The sequence below is a fragment of the Homalodisca vitripennis genome, unplaced genomic scaffold (genome assembly GCF_021130785.1).
Source record: "Homalodisca vitripennis isolate AUS2020 unplaced genomic scaffold, UT_GWSS_2.1 ScUCBcl_1313;HRSCAF=4776, whole genome shotgun sequence".
Classification (NCBI taxonomy): Eukaryota; Metazoa; Arthropoda; class Insecta; order Hemiptera; family Cicadellidae; genus Homalodisca; species Homalodisca vitripennis.
The window spans coordinates 91,950-108,887 of NW_025777490.1; the positions used below are offsets into that span (position 1 = coordinate 91,950).

A 16,938-nucleotide genomic window follows, 5' to 3' on the forward strand; every position below is an offset into this window, starting at 1 on the left:
AAAAATTTATAGATTTAGAAGAGCTGAGAGGTTGGTTTGTTTGAAGGTCGTCCAAAAAAGATTCATGGTGGTGAACATCTGCCTGAACTAGGATTTGCTGCCTGGATATGTGAAGATGGTTTAGCACCACAGGAGTGGATGATGTATCAGTATCAATGTTGTCAGTGTTCAGTCGATCACTGTGGTTCTTTGTCATGAGCTCCATATAGAAATCTATATTATTGGTATAGAATTCCTCTATACTCACATCCTTGTTTCGTGGTTTTGCGTTGACTGATGGTTCTCATGGCATAGTAGGCTGTAATGTTTGTGTTTTTTGCATCTTACCATTTTCTTTTTGTTCTCCAGGAAGTGCAGATACTGAAAGAATATTGGTGAGCATTTTTTTCTGAGCTTTAGATGGATAAAAGTCAGGAGTTCCATTTTGTTTTTGGCTGAGTACTCTACTTTTGGCCATTTGGAGGGATACGCTAATTTGGCTGTTTGGTCTGTACTATTTCTATTAGAATATGTGCGGGATAGTGGCCTGTATTGAGTTTTTTCAGTGTAATTTTGAATTTAGCACTTAAGTGCTTTCACGGTATCCTTAACTTGGTTTTGATGGGTTTTCATGTTTTCCAAGCTGTGTATTAGGGGAAGGCTATGGCTTTGCTCAAAAAAGTGGACAGGTGATTTTATGTTTTCAGTTTGTGTTTCAGAGTGTTTAAAGGTTTTGCTTTGTTTATTTAAATCAGGTTTCTCGCTACTGGTACGTTTCAGGTTTTGTATAGTTACATACCCGGTACAAAGTATCTTTTGCAGTAGTCCCGATATAATCAATTGTCACAGTAGTTAGTATGTTACCAAGCTCTAAGCAGTTCTGAACTGTGTTATTTTGTTTTCGTTTGTTATCATTACAAGGCAACACCCTGGGCATTGTGATGATTTGCACGTTAAAACAAGCAGTTACTGGTTGCGGTAAATTTTAAAAATCTGCTCAATTTTATCTGTGTTAAAAGTTTTAACATTTGTAATAGTGTTTTACGAAATAACATGCTCAATGACTAAGAGCTCCATGATGTGACCAATACCGAATTTTGAGGATCATCCAGTCAAGAATCAAAGTTAAGACCAATAGTATTGGGATAAAAAATGTATTCCCATAAAGGTCCTAAAATTATATTTTGTTCTAAAATTCTAAAAAACTACATACTCAATTACAGTACACTTTGCATATATCTTGTATAAACATTTGATCATTATCGAATCACAAGTTTCCGAGTTATAAATGTTCAAAGTTGCAGTTTAGTTGAAAAGTGCCAAAAACCAGTATTTTTCTCGTTTTCATTGATTTAAAAACTAAAAGTTATAGTTAGTAAAAAGGTATATGTGTAGAAACGCAGAAATGAACAAGCTAAATTTTAATATAATTCCTGTTATTGGAACTATATTAGTTTGTGATCCGAGAGTAGACATCAAGATTTAGCTTTGATCTTGATTTGTGATTTAAACTTAACTATTTTATTCAACTGTACATGGCAATGAGAGTGATAACTGGGATGCTTACGGCTATCCCTTTATTATGCCTTCCGGTATGAACCCTATAAGTGCTACAAGTCACAATCACAATGTATTCAGGCCCGGCCAAAGCGATACGTGAGTAATCTCTCTGCACAACCAAGACATCAAGTCAGTATTGCTACGTGTTCTTTAGCACTTCTCTTGGACTTAGAGTTGACTTTGGAATCGTGGAAGGGATATTTGTGGTCTATTAAGTGTCCACTAATACAACGGTCACTGGTCTGTGGTAAAGCTGGTGGGAGAGCTGGTATAAGTCAGTTAAAGATCTGTAAACTGTCTCTTAGATCAGTGACTCAGCTGGTAATGTTTCTTTCAGTTCTAGTTGGATGGAAATTTGAGATTCATATGACAAACAATACAGTTGATATCCTAATAACTAATAAAAAATATCTTATTGAATGAATCTCCCCTAGGAGCGAATAGTATTTGATTAAGTACTTATGTATTGATGTTTTTGATTACAAATATTGGAAATTAAGATGGGATTAGTCTTGTGACTGTGGAATAGCTAGTTAGTTAGCACAAGCCACAATTAATGTATTTTGTAAGTTGTAGAACTATTTCCTAGAATCTTAGTTTATTTCTCAGAGTAATCAACTTCAGTGCAGTTAAGAATTTTGTAAAATATTCAACTTCTATGAGCTAGAAATATAACTAAAATTATATGGAAAATGTTGTTACTTGTTGAGTTCATGATTGATGGAAAAATTCTTAATACCTACCCCTATTGCTTTACTGGTACGTTTTATTTCATTATAAAGCAAGTAGAGATATAAACTTTCCCAGACTGAATTATTGTGTGTGATTCGCTTCTGGCACTTGTGGGCTGATATAATTCAGCCCCTCTGCTGTGGAAGAACATTTATTGGCATTTATCGAATTTCAACAATTCTCTTTAAATTGTATGCTGACATTATTTATAATATTAATTAACTTACATAAAACTACAATAATTGTAGTATATTTATTATTTATACAAATTATTTGTATATTTATTCTTGTTTTAAAATCCCTATTTCATTTTTCTGTTAGTACTCCAACACATTAGTGGGTTTTTCCAAGAAAGATTATCACACTGTCAATAAAGTGATGTATAAAACATTTATTATTTACTTGTATGTGAGGCATATTAAAAAAATATAATCATTGAACGATAAAAATATTATAGAGAATAGAATATTTTATTACAAGTTAAAATAAACTGTTGTATGACGGCAGCACAAAACAGAGTGCAATGATAAAGGAGATCAGGACAAATGAACTTTAGAGTCAAGATTCATATAAAGTGAATTAAAACAATTGGGTTGGGTATGGGATCCTTTAGCTTTAATGTTTTATTATTAATTGAGAATATTAATTATCTTGTGTTTATAATAATTTTTACTTTACAGTAAGTTCAGAAATAATTAAAGCTAGATGCAAAGAGAGTCAACTTTACCAATTAATTAGTGCATATAGAGAACATGGCCATAAGCGAGCAGATATCAATCCAGTTGATTTTACAAGAAAACCAAGGTAAGCAACTGACTCATTATTACATTACATTTGTTAGATGAATTCATTGTATTTTGGCTTAACAGTATGAGTCAATGTGTATTTGTGGCATCACGGATGAGATAGTTTCTAACCAAAGATAAATCTTAACTGCAGTAGTCTCATTAAATTAAATTAAAGGGAACAACCTGTTTGAATAATTTTAATTTTATTTTATAGAAAAACAGCTGTGAATGTAAGTCTAAAATGGTAGTTATCTACTTTATCCCAATACTTTTTGGTACGATTTGTTTTGTTATAGAAATTCACGTAAATCATTTTAATATTTACATTTTTAAAGTTATTAACTTAGAACTCTATTTTTGTATGTTGTTTTTTACGAGGCATACAACAAATTTGTTTTAAGAATTTTCATTTTACCGTCTTTACTTTTTGAGTAATGATTATTTCAAGTGGAGAAAGCTTAAAATTTAAAGTGAAAACATTGGTTTTCTCTATATTTTTTGTTACCACAATCTATAATAATTCTCGAAATATTTTTCATTTACTTGAATACATAAGTGAATACTACTCAAACAGTAAAAAATGATTTCCGAGTTAATGTAGGTGTATTTATTAATGTGGTAGACGTTTAAAAGTAGAATGTGTAGCATGTGAAAAAGGTAGCTGGGACCCAGCTCTGTCAGGGATCTTCTCTAGAAAAACACTGTAATAACTGTCTTAAAGATCTACAATTCTATGTAATCTGTTTAAGGATTCCAAATGTAGCTGTACATGGTACTTTTACATGGTACTTAAATATCTTACAGATTAAATGAATACCATCCATCTAATTCATTTTTAGGGAAGTGCCTGAACTGGATCCTTCAAGATATGGGTTAACAAATGATAGAACTTACAGTTTTGAAGGACTTCTTTCCACTACACAAAGAAAAGGAAGTTTATCTGAAGCTATTGAGTTTCTTAATCAAGTCTACTGTGGAAGTATTGGTGGCGAATTTGAATACTTGCAAGTGTGTAAACATTTAAAAATCTATAATTAGAATTACACTGTAATGTTAGCTAATTCTATATTTTTTTGCCTTGAATAATTGTCGAAAGAATCATAGTCAAGAACATTATAATTATGTAATTTATGTAGATTCACATAATACACTAGGAATACAATTTATCCTGAATGTAGTTAAACGGGAATGGTTATCTAAAAGTTTTGGAATGAGCTATTGCCTTACAGTCGGTTGATGTACAGGTGTCCTGTACTGTTTTTCTTCTAAGGGCCGGCTTATTGCTATGTGCTTAAGCCCAAGTGCCTTTTGTGCACCTTGGAAGTATACAATGAGGCCAGCCAGTTTACAGGTTTAGTAGTTCTACAAATCGCTGAAAACAACCGACCAGGTTCTCCTAGAAAATTCATCACCCTAGTCCAAACTGTCCGCAACTAGTGCTATAGTTTGTGAACAATCCCTGCTATATGTATGTAACTGCGTGCTTGTTTCCACTCCTCAGTTTTTAGATATCAATACAAACTGGAAGCAAGTTTTTAATGATGATTCGCTTCATCTACATTTCAATTGTCCAAAATCAACTTGATCTTAACAACATCAGATAATTGTGTCCATAGTGTACTAACATTTATTTAGCTAATATATAATCATGTCTTTGTTTTAAACTTACATTTTACAATTAATTTTTCTGTATCGAATGTCGAATTGTTTTCAATTTACGCATTTCGATTCATATTTATGTATATTTTGTTTTCTAAATACGTTTACTTAATAATTGGTAATTTAATGCAATTTTTAAGGTAATCAATAAAACACTGTTTGATAATTTTCAGCAATAATATTCTTATTTTTAGGAAGAAGAAGAAAGAGTATGGTTTGCAAATCGTCTGGAAGAACTCAAGAATGAACCGGTAAACAAAGACTTTGAAAAAATGCTTGCATTAGAAATGTTGAAGTGTCAAGCGTTTGATCATTTCATGGCAAAAAAATTTGTATCCTTGAAGCGATATGGTGCAGAAGGTGCAGAGTCCCTAGTTGCATTCTTCCTCCAGTTTTTTAAATCTTGTGTTCAAGGTAATGAATAAAAAAAGGTTATTAGCTACAGATTTTTAAAATTCTTAATTTTAAACTTTGTATTTCTCTTGGTTGTATTTGGTACATAAATTGAATGTTGCAGATAATTTCTTAAAAATGCAGTAATATTTACATTTTGAAATTGTAATTATAATGTTCTCATAAAGTAATTACAGTATTACTTTATGAGAGTATATGTTTACTTAAAATGAGAGTTATGTTAAACTATAGTAAAATCATTAAGGGATAAATAAAGTTTTGTTTGTTTTTCAACCTAATTTGTTATGGTTTAATAATACCTTTTAAAAATACTCTTCTTGAGACTATTTTAACTGTTAACTTCTAGCCATCACCACCATATACATACATTTCAATATGTCTTTGTTTTTAGATTCATTACTGAAGAATTTTTTCACTGAAACTGAGTTTTAAGTCTAATTTTGTTTTAGGAAAAGTCACTGAACTCATTATTGGGATGCCACACAGAGGGAGATTGAATCTACTGATTAACCATCTTCATCTTCCACCAGAGCTACTTTTCAGAAAACTGTTAGGAAAGTCAGAGTTTCCAGACACGGCTAAAGCTTCTGGAGATGTGATAAGTCACTTGAGTAAGTTCACATTTTGTGGGATAGATTTGATTATTTATTATTAGTATATGCTTTGATAATGATTCATTAGAATTCATGATAACTTTAGTAGCATCGTACAGCAAATACATCAGCTGCCATGCCGACTTGATCTGGCCATTTTACACCTAATCTTAGCAGAAACAATGGTTGACTCGACGGGTTAGCATTGATTATTTGTGGAAATTTACTATATTTTTACAACAAGGATATCAGATTTCACCTTCTCACACATGAGCTGTATTTCATCCAATCTGTTAGTTGCTTACTGAGTGTTTTGGTGGAGTAGTCTAAGAGTCTCAGTAACATTAAATCGAACCTTCTATATTGAGCATTATACAAATACAGCAAGTAAACAGAAAAAGTAATTTATATTGTTAAGTACATAATATATGTATCGTAAGATAATGTCAATTAATCCCCTTTCATAATCTGAATGACAATAAATACTATTTTAAGATATCTTTTGTTGAGACTGAATAGGAATATTCACTTAGAATGTCAGTAGCCTTGGTTGATCTCTCAGTAGCTTAGATACTCTTTAGAGCAAATTCCTTCTAAGGAAACTGTATGGATTACTTCTTATGCTTTCCCTGTATGGCTAGCTTTATTTTCGGTACATCTAGGTAAGAAGAAATGTTTTTTATGTGTTTTTTTATTATTATTTTTAATGTGTATACTGTTAAGATTTCTGATATTCACTCAAGAAATGTCATGACTACACAGAGATGTCTGAGTGACAGAAATTACTCTAATATTCAAAGTAGTTAGATTCAAATATTTAGTTTTCAACCTGGTAGCTTAAACCCAAGCCTTAAAAAAAAGGAAATAGGTACCTGCTTCTATACAATAAGAGAGAGGATGGATAAATATAAACTGAATACCTTAAAAACTAAATATTTGTGAAAGGTGACTTAAGTAAAGAAAAATTAGGGCTAATGTCTTAAAATATCAGGGCAGAATCATCATCAAAAACCATTGTAAAGGTATAAAGGATCAGATCTGTCTCTACTCTATGTAATTACTGCATACTGTATCCCTATGTGGATTAAAACTTATCTATAACATAATTACAAGGTACAACTAAAAAGCCAATGAGAGTAATAGCTGGCACTCTTATGGTTACCCCTCAAATGGCTCCCAATATTACCCCTCTGGATGTAAGGTGCAAAGAAGTTGGTGAGTTAAGTTGTACAAGATCTTGTATGATCCAAATGTTCTCATTTTACAAAATTGTTCCAATCCAGATAAGCCAGTTTAAGTTCCATAAGTCAGCCTTTAGACCAGAATTTCAGCCACATGCTGTTAACTTTTCTGACTTACTCCCATGGTCATGGATATCCCAGGTGGTATTTGACCTCATCAACAAACTGTCTCCATCACTCCTGACATATAGCGTCTTCCTCCACTCCTGCTCATTTTCTGATGTTCCTCTTTTAATTGATCCTTCCATTATTTCTTGGGTCACAGGCATGGGGCCTCCATCCTGATGAGTTTCCTCCCCATTTTTCCTTTACCTCTTCTACTTCCTCTCTCCTACTCATGTTTCCTACCCATCCTCATCGTCCAAACAAGCTTCAGTCACAACATGTGGAAATTTGAACAGTTCTCTGATTTCTCTGTTATGTTTTATCCTCTTCTCTGATAGGTCCAAATATTTTCTTAAAACTTGATTCTTTAAAGTTACTAATTTCTTTTCTACTTTTTTCTCGAGTATCCAAGTCTTTGTTCAATAAAGGAACATTGTTCTAATAGTACTCTCATACATGTATGTTTATATTACTAGCCTAATGTCAGGTAATGAGAAGTGGAAACATGTAAAAATCTAGATCTATTTCTTTTAGTTAGCAAATCCCAAAGAATTAACAATAGTTTAATATTTTTTGTCATCCAACCCCTTCGTGATCACGTTTATAGTTATTTATTTGAAACTATGCTACATATTCGAGTGAATATACGTAATCTCAATAATTTAACAAAGTCATTGTTGGAGTAGCAGATTGATGTGATATTTCTGTACTCTGTTGACCAGTCTGTTCAACCGAGATAAATGTGGATGGGAAACTGCTCCAGGTTACCTCACTACATAACCCTTCACACCTAGAGGTGAGTCTAGTTTCTCAGATATAACTTATTTAGCTCACAATAATTTTATTCATAAGCTTGGGTGGCCCACTCTTATTGCCTGATGCAGCAGTTCTCAAACTTTTTACTTTGAGCCCCTCCACATAATCCAGCTGGTAGCCGGGCCTCCCTACACGTAAGCGTACTATATAAGTGAGTCGCTTTTGAAATTTTACACTCAACTTTTATTTGCTTAGTTTTTAGCACATTATATGCATACTACATTAGAGCCTAATGGGGCAATAGGTTTATATCGTAAACAACAAATTCTATACAAACAATTACAATTTATTACTTCAGTTACTACAGTACTTTTGATGTTGTTTTATTCAATGCTTATGTAGTTCACAACTAGTCAAAAACAAAAAAAAACATCTATCAGAATTCAGTTTGAATATTGCAGAGCAAATGTTGACAACTGTTGTGCTGCCAGAAAAGTCAAGCATACCTATGGTGATGCTCCTCTGAGACTAATTAATTAATGACCCTAAGCACCCACACAATGGTTTCCATTGAAAAATGAATTCGGTTCTGAGGATAAAAACATTTATATTTAAGAGAGTAGTCAATGGGTTAAAATTGGTATATTCCAATATTTTTGTAGAACAATATTATTGTTAAGACTCTTATAAAACTACTTATACAGAACAAACTTTTGTGTTTGTATTATTTGATGAAGAAATTGGTGCATGCTTATTAAAAGGACAGCATAGAAGCTAAAAAAGTAGTCCTAAATCGAACAATTAAACAACAGAACTTTCAATGTTGCCCACATCAGTGTCTGAAACAATGCAGATAACCATTAAACATTACTATAAATATTTTCTGAGTGTAATGTGTGTAATTCTGCTCTATTTGATTTATTATAATAACTGTTATGTTTTAATGTTAAGTTTTAACACTTGTAGTGTAAAAAATACAGTCTCTTGACTTGTGGATGCTGCCAGTATTGTGTAGTTTTGCATCAGATATTTTATCTTTGTTAGTGAAAGAATGTAGATTGTTCCTTCTGTTAGGTCCATCTCTGTGATGTAAATCATTGCAGCCGATTACATTGTGTGAGAAATGGAGATTTTATTCAGTAATGTTCAGATATTGACTGTCCGTCTGTATATCTAGGCAGTCAACCCTGTATCCATGGGCAAAACAAGATGTAGACATTTAGAGCTGGGTGAGGGAGAGTATGGCATCAGCAGTTGGTCTGACAAGGTTGTTAATCTGCAGGTACGTCACTTACCAGTGATTTCCTATCAAAAACTAACTAGTTATGTAGTGTAGATCTTAGATTTAGTAACACATAAGATATCAATTTCAAATGCATCACTTACTAAAAAAATAAAACTGTAGATTTTTGAAAAAATATTTAAGATACAAGCATAGCAGCCTATTCACTGCGATAAGTTTATTTGAGAAAACATCAATTACCTACTCAATTATTTGATTCAATAGAAAAAGTTGTTTTAAGTCTAGGTTTGAGTTTTATTTCTTGGTTTCAGAGAATTTGTTACAATTTTACGTGTTGTTTTAAAGTATAGATTATTTGAATTGAATTTAAAAATATACACCTAATGATAACGGCTGCTTATAGGTACACGGAGATGGTGCAATAGCCGGTCAGGGTATCAACCAAGAGACACTACTGATGAGTCGACTTCCTCATTTCGAGGTGGGTGGGAGTGTCCATCTGATAGTCAACAATCAGGTGGCTTTCACCACCCCATCAGAACGGAGCCGAGGCACTCCATACTGCTCCGACATCGCAAAACTCATAGCTGCTCCTGTTGTTCATGTTAATGGCGATGTTCTTGAGGTACTCTTCTATGGGAATTGCATGTACTGAAAACAATTTGTCTTTTTGTTTATTGCTTGCAAAACAAAACTCAATTGCAATACATTATTACAAAATGTATTTAATGATAACGTGTCATTTACAAAGATAAAGCTATGTAGTAGGATCATTTAAAGTATGCTTCTGTATCCACAAGGTGCAGACTGTTTATGAGAAAGGGGTGTATTTGTTTATTACTTTTATTCAACAGCTGAAGCAGAATTCAGAGGAATTACTGAATCTTCTCTTAAAGTAATTTGACTTTGAAAACTAAATAAAGCTAAGAAGAATACAAGATTAACACATTGACTGTGGTGGACACACTTTACTACTATACTGGCTGTCTTAAAGTCTGTATATGACTTGTATCACAGTGAAGTGTTAATAACATATAATAGAGAAGTATCTTAGTTTAACACATTGTATGCAGTGGATGCAGATTTCATTCAACTATATCAGTTCTTCTTATACATGAGTTGTGTCACATGAAGGTGTATAATATAGCTAGAGAGGTATTTTAGTTTATCAAATTGACTAAGGTGCATGCATATTGCTACTATACCAACTGTCCTAAAGTCTCTAAAAGACTTGTGTCGCAGTGAATATGATAAAACCTAAATTTTATTTATTTTCTCTAATACATTTCATTTTATTTGGTATAGTATTATTTTTGTTTGAAACACAATTTTGTGAAAATTGAATAAAATTATGAAGGCTTCATACAAAACGAAACCATACTTAGCCTTTCTAATTTATGAGGGTTGTTTCATCTGAACACTTAAATTTATGAAAAAATATTAAAGTATAAAATAATTTTTTTTCCCTTCATGGATTAAGGTTTTTTAATTTCAGGAAATAATGTTTTTCAATTGTTGGTAATATGCCTATCCTTTAATCTATAATTACCCTTTTTCCCACAACTTTGAGTTTTTCGTTCTATTTAGTTCTGTAAACTTTTTGAATTTTTATGCATCATTTGTGGATTATAAACACAAATATAAAATATAAGCACATTATAAGCACAAATAAAAAAATAAGTGGTTCAACAATGCATTGTCTTCCATGAGGGATAGACTTTTCTTTTTAAAGTCACTGAATGGAGATACTACCAGCAATGAGCTTCAGCAACATATTAAGACCTTACAAAGAGAATATAGACAAGCAATAGTCGATGCTAAAATGTTGTACAATTCTGAACATATAGATTCCAGTAATAATAAGTGTAAGGCAGCATGGAGAATAATAAATAATAACATAGAAAATGGTAGTAAAGTAACAAGTGGTATATCTCCTGATGACTAAAATTTTCTTATAAAACAGGTGATAACAACTTTAACCAAACCTTTTTCATACTGTTTGAACCTCTGCCTACTTGAGGGAGTTTTCCCAAATAAACTTAAAATAGCTCGTATTTGTCCTATTTATAAGAAGGGGCCCAAGAACGAGCCAAATAGTCACTGCCCAGTATCTGTTATACCAATACTGTCAAAATTATTTGAAATTTTGGTATACGATCAAATTAACATTTTTTTGGAAACTAATGGCTTCTTGAGTATGTCAAAATTTGGCTTTAGGTCAGGAAAAAGCACCTTTGATGCAATAGACAGCCTTGTTAAATTTGTGCTAAATGCTTTTGAAAACAAAGACTTTGCTCAGGCCACTCTCTGTGACTTGAGCAGGGCACATCCTGTAAATCACAATAACATCCTTATGAAATTAAAATATTATGGTTTAAGTGAGAATGTTGTTAGTTTTTTTTTAATCATACTTAAGTAATCGTAGACAGAAAGTATTTGCCGAGGGAAAGTGGTCAGGAGAGCTCTTGATTGAGTATGGATTTCCTCAAGGCTCTGTTCTCGGACCACTTTTGTTTCTGGTAGCTATCAATGACTTACCTTTCTCAGTCAATTCCAAAACTATATTATATGCAGACGACACAACCATTTTAAGTAGTAGTAATGACCTGAATGAATTGAAACAAATTTCAATGGAATCCATTCAACAAGCATCATTGTGGTTTAACTCCAATGGATTTTTGTTGAATGAAAACAAGACACAGCATATAATTTTTAGCCTGAGACAAGTAAATTACAATATTTATTCTGATATTGAATTGTTGAATAATGTGAAGTTGTTGGGTGTTTTTGTGGATGATCATTTAACATGGGGACCCCACATTGATCACCTATCAGCTAAGCTCTCCAGGATTGTTTACCTCTTAAGACGTGTCACGTGTTGTGTGCACACTGATTACCTCAGAACGGCATATTTTGCTTTCTTTCAATCAGTGCTCAGATATGGCCTTATTCCATGGGGAAACTGCAGTAGGATATCAGAAATTTTTACTATACAAAAGAAAGCCATTAGAATTATTGCACGTTGTGAACCATTAGCTCACTTTTTTATTGCAAATAAAATTCAAACAATATTTAACTTATATATATATTTGATATTGTACTCTACATACTCAAACATCCTGAACCTCTGAAGACATACAGTGACAGACATATGTATAACACCAGAAATAGAGAAAATGTATCCATAGAATTTTATAGACTAAACAAAACTATTAATAGTCACACAATTATTGCTTTGAAAGTATACAACTTTTTAAGACCACTTATCTCAAAATATAGTTTTAATGAATTTAAACAAAAATTTTATTCCTGGCTTTTTTTAGTCAATCCATTTTATTCATTGAAAGAATTTTTTGACTGTGGAACTGTTAGTTTCTAGACATAACCTATTTAATTTAATGATTAGATTTTAAATGTTAATGTCATGGTTTTTTATTTATACAAACTATATTAGAAAATTTATCAATGTCATATAATTCTGTTGTTGTAATTTCTGAGGCTGTGTTTTACTTGCTGTTATTTGTTTATTTGTTACATACCTGTTTTAATTTGTTATTTATTTATTTGTATTTTAAAATAATTTAAATTGTGGCGTGACTTGTTTTGGCAACTTCATGTTTTGGGTACCAAATTTTCCTTGTCTGGACTTATGCTAATTTTTATATTTTATACATGACTTGTGTCGATGCTCGTGTAAGCTCTATGACAATAAACATATTCTTATTCTTATTCGTATTCTTATTCTTATACATTAAGGAAAACATCAAATGGTTACTTTTATCTAAATAAAAATCAAATTTGTATTCAGCATTACTTCCTTTCAAGTACTACATGTCTCAAATTTTGAATGTTCAGCTTTTAATTTAAAAGGCTCGTTATTATTACGATTATTATAATTTTAACACTGATTCATCAAACATTTGCTTTGCCAAAAACTGAGGTTTGTTGCAATTTGTTACTTTATCTTTCAAAAGCTTTATGTTACACAATTAAACATTTCCTCTCTCTTGAACTTATAGAATTTTTTTAGACTTTAACCCGTTCATGAATAGATAAGTAGTTAGAATTTCCTGAACACCGCTTTATAATTTGCTTCAATTTTGTATTTATAGGGCGTTTAAAAAATAAAATCTGGTTTTAATGTATAGTATTATTGAAACAAATTTTTCCCAGTAACTAAGAGTGCTGGAAGTAATAGGCATGGTCTAGAGTTTTAGAAAACCTCACTAATTGTCTCTATTAGCGTTGACCTTGAGTGAACCTTTCTCCAAATAACAATCTGTCTCAGCGTTGGCTAGGGCACATATAACCGCAGATGAGGCTTTACATTCTCCAAGGTCATCTCTCTTTGCACCATGTAACATTTTTCTGTGGGGATATGTCTGTTATGAATCATTCTACTCCAAATTGGAAGTCCAGTTTGGAAAGTAGACAGATATCTGAGGCTTTTAGGACAGTGGCCCTCTTAACATTTCTTCCCACGGTATTAACGAGCGTTGGGAATGCAGACCAGGATTATTTAGATTAGGCATCAACTTAAAAAAAAACACTCATGTAGTCAAGATTCCCAGGGAGGATGACACCACATGAGGAAAGGCCACACGCAGCTTAAAATAACATTCAAAAAACCAGTGTCCGGGATGTCGGCTCACCACTAATGGCCCGGCTGTGGGAAACCTGTTCCGCTCTTGGAGGTCACACGTGTAGACCCAAATACTCACTGGCCAATCAGGGCTCAGAACCCCCGGGGTGCGGCACGGTAGGGGAGGCTCCGCCTCCTCTGTAGAGGGAACCACCACCTCAGTATATAAACCCAAACTTAGCCAAAATTAGTAGAGAAGTAGTTCTCTCCAGCTCTTGTCGCGCTCATCTCTCGTATCGCCATCTCAGTCAAGTCGGGGCCCAGTCCTGTACGAGTCCTGCCCGGTGTCATTCTCCGTGCGGCCATGTCCGTTGTTGGCCCTATTGTCCCTGGTACTGGGTAAGTCACGCTAGCCCTCAAGCTCTTTTAGTATGTTTGGTAGTCTCAATATTTAATCAGTCTGGTATGAACAACTTGTGTTCAATGTATAATATTATTAATTAGATGTTTTGGATGGAGGCGAAAAATGATTCGTATACCGTCACTATATGCAACTGCATAGCCTTTGCATATTAGAATAGAATATATGTACCATGCTGATGTCAATAGGTGCTAAAAGTGAATAACCTTCAGGTAACCTACGTACCAATTCGTTAAGCAATTCCGTTAATTTAAAAGGTGATTCAGTACTGAACTAATATGACCTTGCGATACCTCATCCAATGCCCCTTGAATTTTGATTAATTCCGTATGTACATTTTGAATAATAAACTCCATACTTCTTATTACCGAATACAACATATGCTGATATACAATTGTTCTATTTAAATCCATAATATTATCTCGAACTTCTCCCATAACTTTTGCAATTTTATCAAAATTGTTATTCATTAATTTAGCAATGGTTTGAACATCCCCTTGCGTAACTCTCAACCCATCTTGTAATTCCTTCACGTAGGTTAGCTGATTTTTATTCATGTGAACTATATCCTCGTCCACTTTTGGCTAAAATACCAATCTTTGTATTTAATTCATTAAAATCATCTACATCTAAGGTTCCAAACAAATACTTTAATCCTGTTCCAACTGAATCTATTAACCCTTTTTCTTACGAGATCCGTTATCCGTGGCACTGACTGGCTCCTTAAATTCCATGAGAACACTTATTTGATTCAACATGCTCCTTAATTGAGCTATTCCCTGTCCTTACCCTAAGAATTTCATCTTTTGGTATTTCAAGTTTTACACGTCAATAAATTCATATCCAGATCCTTACGAGTTAACTTACTAAGTGGTTTCGCTTTATCACTGAAATTTGGAATGAATCGCCTATAAAAATTCACAAGCCCCAAGAAACTACGTACATCCTTTAATTTAGCTGGAATCGGATACTTAAGTACTGCATCAATCTTTTTAGCATCCGGTTTTTACTCCGAATTCACCTATAGTATGTCCTAAAAATTCTACACTCCCTCTAGCAAACATACACTTTTCCGGTTGCATTACCAAATTTTGCTTGTTTTAACTTTCAAAACCCTCCCGCAATCTCTGTGCATGATCTACCATTGACCTTGTAGCAATTATTACATCATCTAAGTACACTAATACTCCAGCCCCTTTTAATCCTCTTAGAACACTGTCCATTAACCTTGAAAAGGTTAACGGGAGCAGACGTCAACTCAAATGGCATCCTTTTGAACTGCCATAACGAGTCTGGCAAAACAAAAGCAGTTTTAGGACGATCCTCTTTCGACACATTTACCTGCATATAACCAGCAAACAAATCCAAGGTAGAAAAATACCTTACATCCTCCTAAACGAATCTAAAGTGGTCTGTATTAATGGCAAAGGATAACTATCCTTACGCGTCAGAGCATTTAGTGCTCTAAAAATCACAACACAGTCGATACTGAGTTGGGCTGATCAGGTGGCGCATCTACACTCTTTTCTCTTTACCACACTATAGGACTACTCATGGAGAATCTGATGGTTCAATAATGTCCCCTAGCTAACAAATCAGCAACTTGCTCCTGAAACTACCCCTTTAACGCTTCTGGCAACCTATACGGTGCCATTTTGATTGGCGCAGCGTCCCCTGTAGGAATCTTATGCTCAATCAAGCTAGTACATCCTAATGGTCCTTTCCATCATAAAACAAAGATTTTAAACTCCAACAAAACGGGTTTTAAAATATTCTTATCTTCCTCACTCAAATGAGCTAACTTTTTGTCTATTAAGGTCAATACATCCATATCTTTATTTGAATTAGTTCCCATTACTATATTATCCCATACTTCCTCTCCTGTATTATCTGTTTCTTCCTGTAACTGTGACCACACTTCATTATGCTCTCTTTTAATTACACTGGCTGCTAATTTACCCAAGGTTAATTTCGTTTCCTTACTAATTTCCGAACACACGGCTTCCCTGCCGCTATCACTACTTTTTGCCAGGCTTCCCCGCCCGCATCACTATTTACCAAGGCTAACCCGCCTTCACATTTGTTTACCAAGGCTATCCCGCCTTCACTTTCACTATTGTCATTCAACAAGGCTATCCCGCCTTCACTTTTACTATCATTATTCAACAAGGCTAACCCGCGGTATTAACGAGCGTCTGGGAATGCAGGACAGGATTATTTAGATTAGGCATCAACTTAAAAAAAAACACTCATGTAGTCAAGATTCCCAGGGAGGATGACACCACATGAGGAAAGGCCACACGCAGCTTAAAATAACATTCAAAAAACCAGTGTCGGGATGTCGGCTCACCACTAATGGCCGGCTGTGGGAAACCTGTTCCGCTCTTGGAGGTCACACGTGTAGACCCAAAATACTCACTGGCCAATCAGGGCTCAGAACCCCCGGGGTGCGGCACGGTAGGGGAGGCTCCGCCTCCTCTGGAGAGAGGGAACCACCACCTCAGTATATAAACCCAAACTTAGCCAAAATTAGTAGAGAAGTAGTTCTCCCAGCTCTTGTCGGCTCATCTCTCGTATCGCCATCTCAGTCAAGTCGGGGCCCAGTCCTGTACGAGTCCTGCCCGGGTGTCATTCTCCGTGCGGCCATGTCGTTGTTGGCCCTATTGTCCCTGGTACTGGGTAAGTCACGCTAGCCCTCAAGCTCTTTAGTATGTTTGGTAGTCTCCAATATTTAATCAGTCTGGTATGAACAACTTTGTGTTCAATGTATAATTATTAATTAGATGTTTTGGATGAATAAACTTATATTCAAATACTCAAGCGCTGGAGTTGCCCATTATTTGCTATCCTGACATTTAAGGTACA

The 16,938-nt window shown here is 34.0% G+C and overlaps 1 protein-coding gene across 2 annotated transcripts in view; it reads left to right on the plus strand.

Moving 5' to 3' along the window:
* LOC124371401 (probable 2-oxoglutarate dehydrogenase E1 component DHKTD1 homolog, mitochondrial) overlaps positions 1 to 16,938 on the plus strand; it is a 59,500-nt gene that overhangs the window by 16,437 nt on the left and 26,125 nt on the right. Inside the window, exons 2-8 of one of the 2 annotated variants that reach the window (XM_046829732.1) lie at positions 2,952 to 3,075; positions 3,899 to 4,067; positions 4,913 to 5,132; positions 5,582 to 5,743; positions 7,794 to 7,867; positions 9,005 to 9,109; positions 9,474 to 9,695. In XM_046829732.1, the coding sequence (XP_046685688.1) occupies positions 2,952 to 3,075; positions 3,899 to 4,067; positions 4,913 to 5,132; positions 5,582 to 5,743; positions 7,794 to 7,867; positions 9,005 to 9,109; positions 9,474 to 9,695 (1,076 nt within the window). The remainder of the gene's footprint in view (positions 1 to 2,951; positions 3,076 to 3,898; positions 4,068 to 4,912; positions 5,133 to 5,581; positions 5,744 to 7,793; positions 7,868 to 9,004; positions 9,110 to 9,473; positions 9,696 to 16,938) is intronic. The other variant, XM_046829733.1, reaches the window with a different exon arrangement.